General features: G+C 38.9%; 1 protein-coding gene across 1 annotated transcript; it reads right to left on the bottom strand.

The window, feature by feature from the left end:
• Positions 1-4,327: 4,327 nt before the first annotated feature.
• On the bottom strand, positions 4,328-17,743 carry magt1 (magnesium transporter 1). The gene is made up of 10 exons (XM_086023964.1): positions 17,575-17,743; positions 16,695-16,864; positions 15,776-15,893; positions 15,172-15,312; positions 10,580-10,720; positions 10,340-10,429; positions 10,190-10,253; positions 8,889-8,963; positions 4,949-5,039; positions 4,328-4,868 (listed from the first exon to the last, which is right to left on the bottom strand). The coding sequence occupies exons 1-10, from the start codon at positions 17,653-17,655 to the stop codon at positions 4,853-4,855; spliced, it is 987 nt and encodes a 328-aa protein (XP_085880090.1). The 5' UTR covers positions 17,656-17,743; the 3' UTR covers positions 4,328-4,852.
• Positions 17,744-20,051: the final 2,308 nt, after the last annotated feature.

The following is a 20,051-nucleotide window of genomic DNA, read 5'->3' as shown; positions in this document are numbered from 1 at the left end:
CGCCTTCCACTCACTCTTTTGTACTGTGTTAAGCAAGTAACTCGTTACCGCCATATTCAATGGGATCCAAAAGAGGGTTTGGCTTCCACGTAGGGTCCTGATTTCTAAGTGTGGTTATAAAATTGTATAAAAATTCAAACATAAGAACATGTCACATCGGGTTTTAAAACACCCAGTTTCGAAATGGGGGGGTTAACCCTTTATAGGAGTAAACACTGGCTGCACAACACACGTTTCACAGTGATAATTAAAAACTATTAACTGACCGAAACCCAAATACTAACCACACCACGTCCATAAATTGAGCGCGTCCTCTGCTGGGGATATATGGCACTACACATCCCTCTCATTTCTAAGTGGTTGACGTCTTTTGACCACAATTTTTGAACCAAATGGCCTAGACCAGTGGTCGGCAACCTTTTATACCCAACGAGCCATTTGTGTGTGTGTGTGTGTGTGTGTGTGTGTGTGTGTGTGTGTGTGTGTGTGTGTGTGTGTGTGTGTATATATATATATATATATATATATATATATATATATATATATATATATATATATATATATATATATATATATATATATATATATATATATATATATATATATATATATATATATAAAAAAACCATTCTACCGAATTGGTTGAAATTGCAGTCCCACAATTTGTCCCACAAAACAATGAAGTGTTCAGACCTTGCATATTTAGTCATATCTTGTTATGATCTATTTTACCACAAGGCATTAATTGAGATACTATTAAACTGAATGTATAAAAAGTCATTTTTTCTATGTCACTTCCTATCTCTAACTCCTGAATTCCAATTCATGAAAAAAAATGTAGAAGATTTTTGCCAATTTACAAAATACTTTACTTTAATAGAACATTTTGGTTGCTTTCAAATGTATTGTGAAAAATTTACATTGATTTTGTAGATTTTTTTCAAATTAGAATTTTTTATGTAAAAAAACCTGTCCCAACTTTTCATGTCACTACCGAAACACAAAGAGTATTTGTCTGTAGGCAGGGCTTGGTTTTGGCCACATCCTCAGAAATTTCACCAGTAAGAGACATTACCTTCATGTTCATCACTGGCCACATGGCGAGTAATTAGTTGACAGTATTATTAAGTTATGTGCCCTCCAAAGTCTGAAAATCAGAATGTGGTTGTGACAATATGATGTTTCTTTTTGGAAGTTTTAAATAATATAATACATAGATACATATGTCATACATAGATCTTTCTGACTTTAACAATATTCTATTCCATATTTTATCTTAATTTGAAGGGAAAAATAAAACCGAAACAGTCACTACCGAAACATACAGAAAGGTTTCGATTGTGACATAATGGTTTCTTTAATGACAATATGATGTTTATTTTTGAATAAAGTTTTACATAATATAATACATAGATACATAGGCCGATGTCATGCATGGATCTTTCTGATTTTAACAATATTCTATTTCATATTTTATCTTAATTTGAAGGGAAAAATCAAACCGAAACAGTCACTACCGAAACATACAGATACGTTTCGGTAGTGACATAATGGTATCGGTAGTGACATTATGATGTTTATTTTTGAATACAGTAAGTTTTAAATAATAATTTAAAAAAAAAGATACATATGTCATTCATATCTCTCTGATTTTAACAATATTCTATTTAATATTTTATCTTAATTGGAAGGGAAAAACACCAAAATGCCAAAAAGCCTAACAGAGTACAGGTGAAGGGTTACAATGACCCAGTGAAATCCAAAGAATATTTAATAAAGGAAAGAGAAAGAAATGAGATGGAAGGAAGAAGGAAAGCTGAAGCCTACCAATGAATTATCCAACAGAGAGCAAAGGAAAGTCAGAGGGCATGGAGGAAAAGACCAGACCACCGGATGTCTCTCAAAAAACAGAGAGAGAGGGAACATACATGAAAGCAATTGGGTAGGGGGGAAATGTATGTTACAAAAATGTTTGTCATTCCAATTAAATTTTCATTTGGAAGGTGAAACCACAGTTTTTCAATGATGAAGAGCCCTGTGATGGACAGGTGACCGGTCCAGCGTGTACCCAGCTTTTGCCCTAAGTCAGCTGCGATCAACTCCAACCCCCTGCGACCATGAGCACAGCACAAAGCACTAGAAAATGGAAAAAATAATGTTTCATTAGTTATGATACACGTTAAAAGTTAAAATATAGCAAAACTAGTTAAGTGATTACAATGTTACCCTCACCCAAAGTATTACTGCAACAGCAGCAACAATTGTTTTAATTAATGATGACTTTTTAAGTCAATATGATCAACTTTCTCCATTTTACAATGAAAAATAGCATATAAATTTTGATTTCGGAAAAACTATTATCAAATTCTGTTAAAAATTCATTTACATTGATTTTGATGTCAAACCATGTATATTAATTTATACAAATACTCTGTCGAGGGGGGAATGGAAAAAAATATGAATCGGCTAGTAGAATTATTTTCTATTCTTCTGTAATTGTGTGTTTCGGTAGTGACGCATTTTAGGGACAGGCAAGATATTTGGGAAAAGCTAGAAAATACTATTTGAAAATTGGCTGTACTTTTACTATATTTGTGCCCCTTAAATATGGTGCAACATGAATACAATAAAAGTTTTTCTGAAATAAAATACAAATTTCACACATTTTCCAAACCAATTCAGTAGAATGGCCCACATATATATATATATATATATATATATATATATATATTATATATACACACACACACACACACACACAGTGGGTAAGGAAAGTATTCAGACCCCTTGAAATCACTTTGTGTCATTGCAGCCATTTGCCAAAATCAAAAACGTTCATTGTATTTCTCATTGTCAACTCAGCCACCCATCTTGACAGAAGAAGTCTGAAATTCAGAAATGTTTGCAAATTTATTAAAAAGGAAAAACTGAAACATCATAAGTATCCACACTCTTGACACGTTATTGAGTAGAAGCATCCTTTTGAGTCTTCTTGGGAATGATGCAAGTTTTTCACACCTGATTTGGGGATCCTGTGCCATTCTTCCTTGCAGATCCTCTCCAGTTCTGTCAGGTTGGATGGTGAACGTTGGTGGACATTTTCAGGTCACTCCAAAGATGCTTAATCGTGTTTAGGTCAGGGCTCTGGCCGGGCCAGTCAAAAACGGTCACAGAGTTATTCTGGAGCAACTCCTTTGTTACTTTAGTTGTGTGCTTCGGATAATTGTCCTGTTGAAAGGTAAACTTTGGGCCCAATCTGAGGTCCTGAGCACTCTGGAAGAGGTTTTCCTCCATGATATCTCTTTACTTGGCCGCATTCATCTTTCCTTCAATTGTAACCAGTCATCCTGTCCCTGCAGCTGAAAATCACCCCCACAACATGATGCTCCCGCCATCATGTTTCACTGTCCGGATTGCATTGGGCAGGTGATGAGCAGTGCCTGGTTTTCTCCACACATACCGCTTACAATTAACACCAAAAAGTTCGATCTTGGTCTCATCAGACCCCAGAATCTTATTTCTCATAGTCTGGGAGTCCTTCCGGTGCCCATTTTTAACAGTGGCTACAAAATTGGGTCAAAAGCTTCATTTTTGACATTGTTCCAGCAGAGGAACTGAACCCCAAACCACCATGTCCAAAGTCAGGGGTACAACCCACTCAGCCACATAAGACAGCAGCAGTACCTAATCAGTCTGGCTTTTAAAGGAGCTCAAAGGCGCGGTTTCAAGGGTGATTAACCTCCAAGCGGTCATGATTTTTGACGGCTGACCCAAAATTCAGTTGAAAAATTCAGCTGTCAGGATGTGTGACCTCTGGTTGTAAAGCAGTCATGAGCACTGTGCTCATGACTCGTGGGCCAAAATACCCGTCGAGGCATTCTCCCAGTCTCATGAGATTCGCAGGAATCATTTGTTTGTCTGGAATCCTGTCTGGAAAAAAGTTGTGCGATTGAAAAGCAAAGTATATCATTATTTTTGTCCAGGCTATGTCTATTAATTGAATAAGATAATTCTTTAACCAACATAATTCTGTTGGACAACAAATATAAAACAATGCCGGACTTTCATTGGTTAATCAGTAATTTTTAAAAATGCATTATTTTTTAAGTTGAAGTTATTTTAGTGTGGGTCTTTCATTTACAGGAGGGTACAAAAATGTTGTCCATGTGTTTTTGTGTGTAACTATGGGGAAAAAATGTCCCCCCCCCCAAAAAACTATTTTTTTCTGTCACTGCATTTAAAAAAAAAAAAAAAAAAACAACAGTATAGCACATTTTAGTACAAAGTAATAGAAAAACTCAAAAAAAACTATTCACACATTGGCATCCACATTTAATTATTTAATTCATATTATATAATTATCATTAGCTCTTAATGTATGTTTTGAACAGAGAAGCAAATGTGATTGTGAACAATTAAGCATTAAAAAAACAGGTTTTGTAAACCTCACCTAATTATTTCTGTTACCACCACAGTATGCGTTTTATACTGTAGTTAGATTCCATATATAAAATTGCTCAGTTTTCTCGACAAACTCAATTTTCAAATCAAACTGTCCTACTACATTTTACAGAAGTTGGAAAATGAGGCATTAAAATCATTAAGTGTGATGACTGCTCCCTTCTCACTTGTAAGGTATAATCATCTCAGTCAGACAAAAACAAAGTATTTTTAAAGCACTGTGTGAAAATGTGTGCGTGGACAGTGAACACACAAACATCTTTGGCTCAACAGATCATAGGAGGAATAAGGTGTAACACTAACAACACTGTGACATTTCTCCCATGGAAAATAAAAGGTATAATGGAGGCACTTTGGCTACTTAAGGTCAGGAAGAGGATGTCGTTCAGTCCTAACTCATCAGGAAGCTGATAAGGAAGCAAAGAGATTTTTAGTATACAGTGTAGTACAACGTATATTTTTTTTAACTCTCATTACAAATGCCTACCTATATGGATAGCCGTGATACTTTGCTCTGAAAATAGACAGCAGCCAACTGAAGAACAGCACCACCAGAGCAATACCTACAACACACATAACTGACACACAAACACAAATGAATGAAACAATTACATTTGTGTTCTTTGCAGCTCCTGATTGGGAGACAATTGGTGGGTTTTTTTCCACTCGTCTTTTTTCAGGTTAAGATGCAGTGGCGGAGCCAGAATGTGGCTAATGTGTGGGCATGGAAAAATCAGGTTGGGCCTGAATATTTCTCTTACTGAGCACAATCCTCCTGTCCTGACACATCGTATATTCAAATAAAACGACAAACTGAATAATATGAAGTTCGGATCTTCCTTAGTCAACCACAATTATGCTATTCTTAATATTCAATAAACAAAGAAACGTAAATTTAAAAATAATTTAATAATAACTTGTATATATTTTTTCATGAATCTCACTGGGTGGGCAGTCCGTCAATCTGGGTGGGACACCCATGTCCACCCATGGCTCCCCCCTTTTAAGATGGGTGGCAGTGTCTGCGTGTCCACACTAAGCAGAAGGGAGGATGGAGAGATTACAGATGCGCTGTGCAGTGAGCACACAAACTGGAGTGTGAGAGAGCATCGCTATGCAGTAAGAGATGACATGCAACTATGGCTCGGTTCACACCGCAGGCAAATGCAACCCAGATCGGATTTTTTTTGCCCATACGCGACCTGTATCTGATTTTTTTTTTTGTCTGAAAAAAGGTCTGAACGGCTCAATTCCCATTTTTTCAAATCCGACGTGGGTCGCTTTCATATTTGGTCCTAGATCGGATACGTATCCGATCTTTTCCAATGCGACGGCGGTCTGAACGGCCAGGTCGCATATATACGACATTGACATCATCCGGAGCCCAAAATGCGCTCTGCGCAGGTAGAGGGAGAGTGCTGGCAGCAGGGGATAGAATCTGCAAAGTTGTTTTGAGTAACACTATTGACTTTAGATCTTACTTTTATTTAGTTCCACTTGAATCATGAAGCACAAAGTGGTCATTTATGGCGATTGTAGTAATTCAGCCACGGCTCAGATCGATTCATTTTTTACACACGGCTATGACGTGGCGTCATCGTTAGAGATGTCTCCATGAAATTATATATTAAAGCGCCGCCTCGTGATTTTCCCCAAATACTGTATTTATTTTTATACCTCCTATCTAATTGCTTCACTGTACAAATGCCCCGACACGCTGGACCACATTTACTTGCATGCGGGTCACATTGGTGACTAGAGGTGGGGCAAAATTCCGATTTTTAGATGCATCACTATTCAGATATGGACGAGCCTGAATCGATTCACTATTATGGTCCATATTTCGATTATTTAAATATGTTAATTAAAGTAATACAGAATGTTCAAAATAATTCGGAACTAAGAAGCGCGCCAATTGTCATTTCCGGGAAACTTTGGGATACGCCACGCAAACACGCACAGAGGAAAACAGAATTATACATTTATGCAACTCAGGACACCCTTTTTATTTGGTTAAGTATTGAATGTACTGCTGAGCTGCGGATACACAAGGGGTATTTTATTTGTAACTCAGGGAAACCATTTCATGTTTACAAAGATTTAAAATCAGCAAAGCACTTTTTCGAGCTGCTGGTACTGAAGTACATGCACATTTGTAACTAATTAGCAGTTTTTGTGTTCATTTATCTAATCTTAAGAGCCTCAACAGAAGTTTTTTTTTTTTTTTCAAAACGCTATTCATTTTGATATAGCAATTTATTTTGTCAATATTTATTGATTATAGCATCGCACAAACTTTGTAACTTTCCAGTTTACACGCATTTCCATCAGTTTAATAAAATATAATGGAAATGAATTAATCTCTTGTTTCTTCTTACAAAGAATGCTTTTAAAAAATGCAAGTGAACCTTTACTCAGTGAGATAAAAAAATGTGTGTTGTGAAAAAGTTAAAACAAGTCAAAACAGCAAAATTAAAGATGCCTCAATAATCGTTTTATAATTGAATCGTAGTCCCTGAATCGTAATCGTAATCGAATCGTGTGAAGTGCCCAAAGATTCCCACTTCTATTGGCGACGCATGTGTTCATACAGCAGACAAGATCGAGGTCTCATTTATAATGTAATATAAACGCTTACACCAAAAAATCAGATTTTTTTTTTTTAAATCCAAATTGAGAATTAAGAGCTGCGATGTGACCCTAGCCTTAGGGCCTAGCCTTAAAGTGAAAAGAAAAAAAAAAGCAAGTACAATTTGGAAGACATTTTGGGTGGCCTGAACACATGTTTAAAAAGCATGCTCTCAAAAAGTGTTTTTGAAGACAGGGTTGCTAAAGTGTTTCTTCATTGTATGATTTTTTTCTAACATTTAATATTGTATCACCAATTGGTCATTAACAAGTTTAAGTACACTAAAACCAATAGAATCTCTCTTCAAGATAGGAAATCCTTTTCCACCTATCACTGCCCTATTCTCCAGAAATACAATATTTTAACTTTTGATCATTTGAAGAAGTTTAAACTAGCCTGCTCTTTATATAAGATTTTGCATGGACTTGCTCCCCCACCTTTGAGTGAGTTTATTATGTTAAGATCCAGCATGAGTGGGAAAATAACCAGAGCCTTCACTAGAGGTGACAAAGACAAACCACTTTCACTAATCAGGTTTTAGCAGTCAAAGGTGCTATGGTCTGGAATGAGATTCCAATTCAAATAAGAGACTGCACCATTTGAAGCACTTTTACTTCTTCTGACCTGCCAGGGACTGCAGATGGAAAGTAGCCATTGGCTAATTCTGGCATATTTATATGTTCATTAATAGGCACTGTCCCTTTTAAATAAATACATTACAAGTGTGTGGGAGGTTTATTTCAAGGCTCACACTGGTTCTGTTCAAGGTTTCTTGCTGCTCCTGTTCAACAGGTTCTTCATCATTGCAACCAACCGCAATTGTTAGGTTGTTCTAAATAACTACATCGGGACACACCCAACCTCTTTTGTCTGAAAAGAGCCTCGAGAGAACTGCTACGCTTTTACTCAATTGAGGTCAGACTGAACTGGCTTGAGCAGGAGTCGGCAATCTTTAACACTCAAAGAGCCATTTCAACCGGTTTCCACGGAAAAGAAAACACTGGGAGCCACACACGCTTTTAGACAACTAAAATGAAGATGTTAGCCTATTCGTCGCTAACCGCGTGTATAAAGTGCATAATAAAATGAAACTGATTTACCTCACGACACGTGACACGATTGAATCTTTTTGCAACGAAGCATCTCATCGATCCATGTTCCAAAACAAGCCAAAGCGATCCTTATTATTTTCACTCATTATTGTCTAATTGTCTAACAAAACACTACTCGACAGTAAATTGGTAAAAACACGGCTTCCACGTTCCACAGACGGAGGACAAGTCATTGTGTCGCACGCATCTCCGCAACACACACAAGTTGCCGTCAAGAGCGGCCGTAAAATTGTGCTTTATTTCAGCATTTGCTATTTTCACTGCTTTAAATTGTATAAAAATTTCAGACGAGAATCAATTTGTGAAAAAAATGCATTTGACCATATTTGGATTTCCGAGGTTTTCGGCCAACAGCGACGATATATAATTTTGTTTTAATATTTCGAGATCACAATAATCTTACAATTTACAACTACAATTAAACAAACGAACACATGCAAATAAAAAAATTGAAAAAAATGAATAAAATACTTTTTTCAGATACTGTGCAGTTTTGGTGTCACTGGCAGCACTTGACATGTCAGCAGGCAGCTGCGCATGCTGGCTGCCTCCTGACACATCAAGTGCTGTCAAATGTCTCTGAAGAAGGTGTTATTTTCCCAAGCCACGCACAGCCATATCATAAGAACGAAAGAGCCGCGGGTTGACGACCCGCTGCTGTCAACAAAAAGAAGATGTGTACATACTCTTCCTTTTTCCAATGTCTACATCAGCGGTAGCTGCCTCACACAACAGCACTATTCCCATGGTAACTGCAGCATCTGACAGAGGATTGAGGTCAAGGTTTAGTCACTCTAATATATGGGTGGGCAATTAACTTCCCAAGTAGCCCTGTGAGAAACTGGAATGGTTGTTGAAGGGCCACGCCAACATGAATACCTCAATTGTGTCACACATATTAAGTCAAGTGTTTAGGTAATGCTTTAAACGGCATTGTTTTGTTTTAATAAGATGACACTTTTGTACCTTAATGTATTCTGTATGTTGAGATATTTAGGAAATAAAAATAGTGAACAATTTTAAGTACCAGTAATCACTAAAATTACATTAATATCACTTTTTAACCAACATTCGCAAAAATATTTCCAGAGCATGCATGCATCTATTTTTCTATATTGGTTGGAGTTTGCTGACATTAAGAGCACCAATCACTAACTCATATCCGCCATTCCTTAGTAATAAATCCCACGGGCTCTCTTCCCTCTACTGTTTATGAATATTGCCAACATGAGGACCACTTCTGGCATTTAACAGTATTTAAAAAAAAAAAAAAAAAAAAAAGTCACTAGAGGGCTCAGAAAAGTCGCTAAATAGTCACAAAGTTGACATCACTTAAGAGAAGTTGTTGTTCTTGCTCACTGGTACCGCCCGCACACATGCACCTCATAATAAAAGCACTGCATAGCTTCTGTTTTATTTTGACTTCATTAGAGAGGGAGTCAACCCCAAAATATCCCTTACAAGAATATGTTCCATGCAGGTCCAGTAGTCGAAACATGGCATTCTGATTAGTTAAGCAGTCAAATTTACCTGATTTTATCCATCTTACGGGGCGGCCATTTTGTTGCTTCTGTCAACTGTAAATGACATCACAGTTGCTCAGGGCTCAGATAACAACCAATCATGGCTTAGATTCAGACAACTTGTGAGCCGTGAATGGTTGTTATCTGAGCCCTGAGCAACTGTGAAGTTATTTTCAGCCGACAGAATTAACAAAATGGCCGCCCCGAGACGGCTAAAATAGGGTTGGAATTTGCTGCTTACTCCATATTCCACAAACACAATATTAATCAGAAGGTCATGTTTATACTAGTAGAGGCGCATAGAACATATTATTGCAAAGAATTTTGGAGGGTTGACCTCCACTTTAAGACTGTTATGGCCAGATGTGGTCTACAGGCTGCACAGGCTGCCCATGTCCGACGTCAAACCCTGTCTTAATCTTACTAGAGGATCACAACAGAGAATGCACACAGCTGAAGGATACTGAAGAGTAGGACGATATGCGTCTCAGCCACAAACTGGGCCTGACTGCTGCCGTGGATGTAACTCTGGGGAAAAAAACAACATTATTTGATACGGAATTGGTTAAGCTTACAAATGATTATTACTCCGAGGCTATTTGTAGTCCTCTCACAATTTGGCCAGTGTTGGGGTTCTTGTGAGCATATGGGGGTCCTCTGATGTGGTTCCACATCTGGCCAGAGGTCATGATCAGGACAAAGCACTGAAATAATAAATGTTTTTTTTTAGTGTTAACAGGAATCAGCAGATTACTACCAAAATATCCCAAAATGTGTAACACATCTACAGTATGAAGTAGTAAAGGTTGACGTTGGCAAAAGTCTGTGCCCGAGTGAGTTCCATTCATAGTTACCAGTGCAGAGAAGGCCCAAACATTGTTGTTAAAGAGAAACTCCAAATTGTTCCTTCGTAAATACGCCAGTCCACCAATAACAGCAAGGAGAAAACCAAGAAGGAGAGGCCCGGCATAGTTTGGAGGACGAATGACTCGAATCTAAAAACAAACATTCAACATTGAAACAAAAGCCCAAATAAAAAGAAAACAATAATAATAAAGTATAAAAGTATGACAATTTTCTTAATGGAAACCATGTAAAGGCCTGTCAAGCCATCCGTTTTCTCTAACATTTTTTCTGTTCAGAGTCACGGCACGGTGGAGCCCATCTCAGTTGACCTCTGGCAAAAGGCAGCCTACACGCTAGGCGGGTTGCCAGTCAATCACAGGGCACATAAGGAGACACAAGAACCGTTCACACATCGTTTATGTTTGATTGCCGCAGCAGCACGTGTAAACTGCAACATGTCTCAATACCAACGATACACATCGAGCCTGTTACTGAGTCACTGAGTTCACTGCTGCAAATCCAATTTTTAATTTCCACTGACATCTCAGCGTATAGAATAACTCCAATGTTTTGCCCTTATCCATTCTTGGGTGTTTTTAGCTGCATGTTTTGGGTCATTATCTTGTTGCAAGATGACTTGCGACTTAAAGCAGGAGTCAACCCAAACATAATTTTGTCCAAAATATGTTCCCAGCAGGCCCACTAGATGAAACACGGCTGCTCACAACGACCAATCACGGATGACCTGTTTTCTGAATCTGAGCCTTGATTGGTCGTTGTGAGCAGTTGTGATGTCATTTTCAGTCGACAGAAGACAAAATGGCCGCCCCCAGAGATGGCTAAAAACAAGTGCATTTTGCCGCTCAACTTGTATTCCACAAACGCAAAATTAATCAGAATGCCGTGTTGCATCTAGTGGGCCTGCTGGGAACATATTCTTGAAAAAAAAATGTTTGGGTTGACTTCCGCTTCAAGACCAAGACAGATGGATGGCAAAAGCTATACAATTTAACTTTATATCATGTTGTGACAACACTATTATAATTACTGTTTGAATCCATACTGATTACACACAAGAGGATGTGATTAATAAAGCTGATCATGGTAAAGACAAATAAATCACCAAATTTTATTAAATAGACTTAAAAATCTAGTGGGCATCTCTGGTACTGTTTTTGACTGGTTTTATTCCTATCTCACAGACCGATATTTCTTTGTAAGTATGGATACTTGTTCCTCTAAAACTCATGAAATTAAATGTGGGGTTCCTCAAGGTTCGATTTTAGGCCCCTTACTTTTTAATCTTTATATGCTTCCCCTCGGGGATGTCATCAGGGGACACGGCATCAGCTTTCACAGCTATGCTGATGACACGCAGCTGTATATTGCCGTGTCTCCTGATGACACAGGACCCATTGATACCCTTTTAAATTGCATTTTAGATATCAAGTCATGGATGGCAGATAATTTCCTACAGCTCAATGAGGACAAGACTGAGGTTTTAGTTATCGGTCCCGAAGGTCAGAGAGAGAAGCTTTTACCAAAACTACACATTTTTAATCCCTCACACTGTGTGAAGAACCTTGGCGTCATTTTTGACTCTGAGCTCAGTTTTATTCCTCATATTAAAAATGTAACCAAGATTGGTTTTTATCACCTTAAGAATATCGCCAGAGTCCGCCCGTTTCTCTCTCAGGCTAACACGGAAGTGCTGATGCATGCCTTTATTTCCTGTCGTTTAGATTACTGTAATGCCCTGCTCTCTGGCCTCCCGAAAAAGAGCATTTCACCACTGCAACTACTGCAGAATTCAGCCGCTCGGGTGCTGACGAGAACCAGAGGGCGGGAGCACATTACGCCAGTTTTGAAATTGCTGCATTGGCTCCCTGTGTGTTTCAGGATCGATTTTAAAGTACTTTTATTAGTTTATAAATGTGTTAATGGTCTTGGGCCATCTTATTTATCTGATTTGCTTTTATCATACCAGCCCTCGCGGATCCTGAGGTCCTCTGGCGCCGGCCTTTTATTTATTCCAAGGGTGAGGACCAAAATGCATGGCGAGGCTGCATTCAGCCATTTTGGTCCTCACCTTTGGAATAGCCTGCCAGAGGATGTCAGGTCTGCAGAGACTGTTGATATTTTTAAGAGGAAGCTCAAGACACACCTTTTTAGTTTGGCTTTCAACAACTTTTAAATAATTTATCTTTTCTTTTGATTGAAGATAATTCTATGTTTTGCTTTGAATGTTTTAAAGCACTTTGAGTTGCATTTTTATGTATGAAAAGTGCTATATAAATAAAATGTGATTGATTGATTGAAATGTTCGATAGTTTATAGTGGCACGTGTTAAGTAAAAAAACAGGGGATCACCTGATCTGATCTGATGAAAATTTGCATACCTAAAAAATTCAGATCATTTCAGGCATGCTACTGTCCTTGGTCAGACGATTTTCTTGTTTTTGGTTACACTCTCGTGTTACTGAAAATTCGAAAACACAAAAAGTCGCTAATATCTCCAACTACTCCATTGAGAGAATTCTATATAACTTAATAAGACGTTTACCCAAGGAGCCCCCAGAATTCAATCGCATGTCAGAAAAGTCAGATTCTAGCAGTGCAGGGAGAGTACAAGCATTTCCAATGAAGACACGAATAACTCAACTAAAATATCACAGTTTCTGTTACAATTAATGGTCTCAGTATTTTGAAATAAGATCATACACATTTGTGTCAACTGATACTTTAGCAGAGCTGTACTCACTAATGTGCAACATTTGCGACTGAAAAAAATATGTTCTTGAGTTAAGTTTCTTGGGGCCCCCTTTTATCAAATTTTCAACCCTCCCCACATGGTGGCCATAGAGCTGAAAAAGTGATGCTAAATTTACCCCGCGGCCCATGCGCTATGAACAGAATGGTAGCAACAAATTTGCCTATGCGTGAATTAGGCAAAAATGGCGCATTCCAATTTCAATGCTAAAAGAATAGTGGACAGTTAAAATCGGCAATTGTAAGAAGAATGAACCGGAAAACGTACATGCAATCTCTCTCCGACCAGCAAAAGAGCATTATGAGATGAAGCAAATTCATTTTGAAATGACATTTTTTTTCAAAATTCAGTCGCAACAACAAGTAATGCACTGAAATCATCATATCAAGTTGCAAGCATGATTCCAGGACACAAAAACCAACAGAGTGCTCAGCTAAAGTGGTGTGTATTTGGGGTAAGGACAAGAAGGCATTCTCAGAAGCAGAAATAAAATGCATGATCGAAGTGCTGGACACAATGTTTGAAGGCAAACAAAAAGAGGTAAATTAAATCCATCCATCTATCCACTTTCCGAACCGCTTATCCTCCCTCACGAGGGTCATGGGAGTACTGGAGTCTATCCCAGCAGTCATTTCATTAAATTACAATTAACAAAAAAAAACTCTCAGGCTCCACAGCAATTTGAAGCAATGAAGTACTGGCTGTTGATCTGTTAACCCATTAAAGCCTGAAGCCCCTCGTGAGACATCTCTCTAAAGCCTTCGGTCGTCTTTGGAGTCACCCTTGAAAACCTGACATACCTACAAAATAATTAATATCTCATCCCCTGTAGCAGATAGAAACATAATTCCAAAATAATTGGAGATTAGACATGTGGCTTTCACACAGGCAAGAGTTTATTCATCTTTACTGTTTCAATTGAAGATGTAAGTGAAGCACTATTTTTAATTTAAAAAAAAGAAATAGAGTGGCAATTACCATGCTGTATTCTCTTACAAAGACGTTGAAATTGTCATTGTCTACAAACATATATTTTAACCATACATCACATTTGGATGGTTTCACGGCTTTAAAGTTCGCGAGCGTGTGATCTATATCACTGCCGTGCCTTGTAGCTGAGCTCCCGCAATCGACTGTGCTGCCATTACACCTCAAAAAAATTCTGGATATCCTCCGACAACTCACGACACCGTCACACGTATATTCTGAAGCATTCAATTGGATAAGAGACCGAGAATTGGGTTAAAAAAAAGAAAATGACGTATATGCTCTCTGGCTTTTAAGGGAGAAACACGCAACAGCGCTACCGCTTTAGTAGTAGAAACGCGGTCATGCGCTCCCGTCCTTAATGGGTTAAGGCAGCTGCATGATGCAATTTTAAAAAATGTAGTGGGTTCCCAAAGCTGTGGATGGTCCATTGACACCATTGATAATGCACATCTGATGATGTTTCTGATGAATTACAATGAGTCCAAAAGGGAATTTGTTTAGCATATCAAATGGGCATGACATCTTATTTTTGTTTGTATTTTTGCTGTTTACAATGAGAGGCATTTTGTTTCCACTATTATAGTATGTGGCCTGACTGCCCTCAATAAATGGATTTTTGGCTCATTAAAAAAAATAAAAATACATCTTTGTGGCCCTTTAAGATGCGTATTTGAGTTTCCCTTCACAACGCCATCAGTGAAGGTTCACAGCTAAAATGTTGAATAATTCAATATTGAATTTCATGTATTATGTCCGCTTATTTTTTTTTTCCTTGTGGTCAATACATTTATATAGTTAACATGAATAAAAATTAAGCCTATTAGTTTCAATTACACATACCTGCACATTAGTCCGGTCTGCCACCCATCTCGCCAGCTGCTCAGCTGCAAACCCTTTGACCTGGAGCTCATAATTATCAGACTTACGGGGCTTCCCTTTCGCAGGGAAATTGATAAATGTTGGCGCAGAGTTCATATTAAGCTGCAACAAAAAACACAAACTTATTGTAAAAGAAAGGCCCCACTGAAATTGATCTTATCTGATAAACAAATCTACAATGGCCACTAATTTCTAGATACTCAAAGCACATTTCAACCATTCATAGCAGTACTGATTTCGATTAACTTAATGAATCGCACTCGTACGCTAGGAAGACACTTTACTCATTCACTGACAGACATTTTGAGACACTCTTTTACCCTAACGTTTGAAAAAATTCAAAATAAATTCCTGGGATTGAATGGCTGGACAGTGAGAGGACAAGTAAATTCAATGGCAGTGAATAAGTTAAGCAGCAATTGGTGACTCCAGGTTTTGCTGACACTCACTCAAGTAAATCAGGAAATACATAAAGCTACAGAGTCAAATTACTCAGTAGTTACAGCTAGCATGAGTAAAGGCTGATAAGGAGCATAGTTCACAGGTTATGAAACTGTCATCTCACCATCTGAAAGACATCCGATCCTTCATCAAAATCGACAGATGCAAAGAAGACCTTGTTTGTGAAGGCAGAGGAATAACGCCAGGAGTTAGCCAGCACTTGAAATTCTTCATCTGCTTGTCTGAAATGACAACACACATTTGAATTCCACCCATCTTCTATAGCACTTCTCCTAATTTGTGTCTGTTCACTGTTTCACATGGATTAATATGGAATTGTGTTCTTCATAGGTGCCCTAAACAATGACATATACAAGAGGTGCATGTTAAAGGGGAAGTCAAGTCAATAATGTTCTTTACAATCACATGTTCTACGTATGTAGCCCGACTAGCCTAAACACGGTGATTGTGGGTACAAGATGTGATCCGGCTGCAAGATTTTATCGGGTTCCTTTGGTGGCCTGCGCACCTGTTGATGATATCACATTTTATAACATATTTCCGCAATATAATTATTTGCTTCTGTTTGTCACACCCAGGCTGTTGTGTTTATAAGTTCTGTGTCTCAGGGCATAAGTGGAAGTGACATGGGAGCTGTCTCGCTGATGTAGCAGAAATGCACTTTTTCATTTTTTGTATTTTGTAACTCAGAATATATAAATACAAGAGGTAGGGGGTAACATACAAAGCAAATAAATACAGAAATATGTGATAATGCATGACGCAATCAGCAGGTGCGCAGGCCACCGAAGGTCGACCAGATTTGGTACTAACTGAGCCCTTAGACCCTATGATGTCATTTTCTGTCAAATGCAAGTGGCAAAATGGCTGCCCCCTTAGATGGCAAAAAAACGGGTGGATTTTGCTGCTTAATTTTTATTCTAATAACACAATATTGATCAGAATGTCGTGTTTAGACGTGTGGGTGCGCATAGAACATATTATTGGAAAGAAAATGTAGGCTTTAAGTTGCCTGCTCATACCTGCAGACTCCGCACTGCCTGTGAGGTTGCAACGCTGTAAACATGATGACAACTGAGTAGTTTCTGGGAGGAGCCTTTACAAAACGGCGAAATTTATCGCCGTTCATTCGAATGACAGAGCGCTTGGAGGTCCACTCCATCATCTGGGTCACTTTCTCAGAAAGGAGTGTCTACACAAAACAGACAGATGCTGATATTCGGCTTAACAATTCTAAACAGCGGTAAGCACTTGACTGGCAGGTCTGCGGAGCAGGCGCTGCTCGAGGTGCCGAGGACCAAGCGGAACCTCAGAGGGGATCGAGCCTTTTCGACTGCTGGTCCTTCCCTTTGGAATGACCTCCCATTGTCTGTCCATTTTTAAAACCCGGTTGAAGACACATTTCTATTCTCTGGCTTTTGATCAGACCTGAAATTTTCGCCTCTTTTCCGGTGTAAATTGTATATAGTGTTTTATTTTAATTTATTGATTAACACTTGTGTATTATGGCCTTTTGATCGTTTATTATTTATTATTTGTAAAGTGCTTTGTTACAGCTCTAGCTGTTATGAAATGCGCCATGTAAATAAAATTGTATGGTATTGTATTGTATTGTATTATTCCAGAGCAAACAGTAGAGCACATTCAATTTAAAATATACGAGCAGGACAGTTTCGTATATGAGCAAAAGGTCGGAAACATGATAAATTCCTTTGGTTAGTTATGCTTTGTTACAGCAACGCGTCAACATAAATAATCCGCACGTTAGCTTCTCTCTGATGAGTGTTAGCCTAACTGCTAAATGCAGGAGGATTGTCAGAGAAGTTAGAATTAACATGAAACCGTCCCGTATACTGGATGAGTATTTCCCACTCCGCACTGATAATAAATAAACCACAATACCTCTTTTTTCTTTTGTGCGTCAATAAAGTCATCGTAGAATACGACAAGGATAATCAACGAAAATAAAAGTTTTCCACACATTCTGCTGCACTGCAACCAACAGCCTCCTGTCAACTTTCTATTGGTTCTTCTTCTTCTGGTCTGCTCTTCTTCTACGGTGTTTAATGTGTATTGACAGGCACAGATGAACGCGTACGCCAGCACGCTATAGCAGTCCGTTTACCGCTGTGCCTTTGTGGGGGCCATGATGGCAGGGGCAACTTTCCTATGCAAGACAATGCATGGCCATTGACACTAAGACGTAACTTGCTCATTTCACAACCGATTTTCATGAAATTTACTTTTTGTCAACGCCAAAACCTTTGTTTCCAATTAATAACATTTGAAAATACATTAGAAACATGTCATTTTACTCGTGGAAGATTATTTCCAGTTCCTGAACAGAATTGTATGGCGTTGTATGCAACGGAATGCAGCACAATGTAACAGCATCTTCGATATGCTGGTTTTCTTGCCGTGTGCGCACACGTACACGCACACTGAGTGCGGCAACGACTTGAGCTCTTGGCCGTAGGCACGCAGCTCAACACTACCGCTGTATAGTGGAAGTGTGGCTAAGCAGTTACTGTATAGCAGGTGTGGGCAATTTCGGCCCTCGAGGTCCGGTATCTTGCATGTTTTCCATGTCACCTTGGTGCAACCCACCTGATTCAAATGATCAAGTCGTTATCCAGCTTTTGCAGACCTTTCTGATAATATAATCATATGAATCGGGTGTGTTCCAGCAGGGAGAGATGGAAAACAGGCAGGATACCGGCCCTCGAGGGCCGGAATTGCCCACCCCTGTTGAAGAGAGTGAGCTCAAATGAGCATTCATTCATCCCAAAGGTGTTTTGTTGGGTTGAATTCAGGACTGTGCAAGTGAAGTTCATCCACACTCTGTCATCCATGTCTTTATGCACCTTGCTTTGTGCATTAATGCGCAGTCATGATCGGAGAAGAAGGGGCCAGCGCCAAACTGTTTCCACAAAGTTGGAAGCATGGAATTGTCCAAAATATCTAGGAATGCCAAAGCATTCAGAGTTCTTTTCACTGGAACTACGCCAAGGCAAGGTGGCTTTATTTACAGTGGGTGGGTTGCACAAGTATTCGTCCGCCTTGAACTTTTTGACTTTTGCCACATTTGAGGCTCCAAACAAAGATAAAAAAAAAAATATTTTTTAAATTTTATGAATAACACCAAGTGGGACACAATCGTGAAGTAGAACGTAATTCATACGATATTTTCAACTTTTTTAAAAATATTTTTTTAAATAAAAATAAAAAACTGAAAATGGACCATGCAAAAATGTTTGGCCCCCCTGAGTTCATACTTTGTAGAACCACCTTTTGCTGTGATTACAGCTGCAAGTTGTTTGGGGTATGTCTCTATCGGTTTTGCACATCTAAAGGCTGAAATGTTTGCCCATTCTTCATTGCAAATCGGCACCAGCTCACGTAGATGAGATGCAGACCATTTGTGAATAGCAGTTTTTAGATCTTTCCACAGATTCTCAATTGGATTCAGGTCTGGACTTTGACTTGGCAATTCTAACACCTGGATATGTTTAGTTTTTAACCATCCCATTGTAGATTCTGGTTTGTGTTTAGGATCATTGTCTAGGCGGAAGGTAAACCTCCATCCCTGTCTCGGGTCTATCGCAAACTCTAATAGGTAGAGATGTTAGGGTCTGTATCGAGGCTTCGGCGTGTGTGCCAAGTAATCAGCAAACATCCAGGTGGAGTGTGGTTCGGAGCGTGGTTTGATGATCTAATCGATGACGTTAGAATCTTTCCGAAGCACCGTGCCATGTGACTGATTCAGGAAGTGGTCTACTGGTTTCGCGTGTGAACTAGTGATGGGAAAAAAAAGCTAAAGTGGGCGTGCCAAATGAAGCCCGGATTGGGAGTGTGTCGGGTCCCAAAAAAATCACGTGATCGATGACAAATGAGGCCTCGGTTTGTGTAGAGGATTTCATTGGTTCATTCAACGTATCATTGACTGCTAACACAAAAGAAGACTGGGTTTGTGCGGATGACGCCATTATAACATATCGAACCTTGCCCCTCTTTGCAAGTGTTGTCGGCGTTTATAGTGATCTTAAAGTTAGATGGCGAGTTAGGGAGTCACACTGTGCTTTAGAAAAGAATACTTGAGTGCTCTCAAGTAGCCGTTTTGCAGTTTTTAGTCATTGACATTTTATATACATTTTACAACACCCAAAACTCTGTAATTGTTTGGCATTGTGGATCGGGCGACGTATTGACCAGGAAGGCGGAGGATGAATTTAGATTTTGAATTATTTTTCAAGCCGAACCAAATTGTAATCGTCAGTAGGTCAGTCCGTCAGAAGTCTGTCAGTCCGTTCCCACACCCCACCCTACCCACCAAAAACATGTCAGCAAAATAGGCGTCCATCAGGCAAAAGCTTGCGTCC

Source organism: Filicampus tigris, chromosome 2, assembly GCF_054856515.1.
Source record: "Filicampus tigris isolate MCC_2025a chromosome 2, RoL_Ftig_1.0, whole genome shotgun sequence".
Classification (NCBI taxonomy): domain Eukaryota; kingdom Metazoa; phylum Chordata; class Actinopteri; order Syngnathiformes; family Syngnathidae; genus Filicampus; species Filicampus tigris.
The sequence above is the reverse complement of the archived record's forward strand: the minus strand, read 5'-3'. Positions and strand labels throughout refer to the sequence as shown.

Excerpts from the sequence above, each read along its gene's own strand:
- magt1 (XM_086023964.1), bottom strand. The coding sequence starts at position 17,655 with ATGTGTGGAAAACTTTTATTTTCGTTGATTATCCTTGTCGTATTCTAC. Across the intron at positions 15,313-15,775 it reads GATCGGATGTCTTTCAGATG|CTTAATATGAACTCTGCGCC; the intron begins GTGAGATGACAG and ends TTTTTGTTGCAG. Across the intron at positions 10,721-15,171 it reads CAGACCGGACTAATGTGCAG|ATTCGAGTCATTCGTCCTCC; the intron begins GTATGTGTAATT and ends GTTTGTTTTTAG.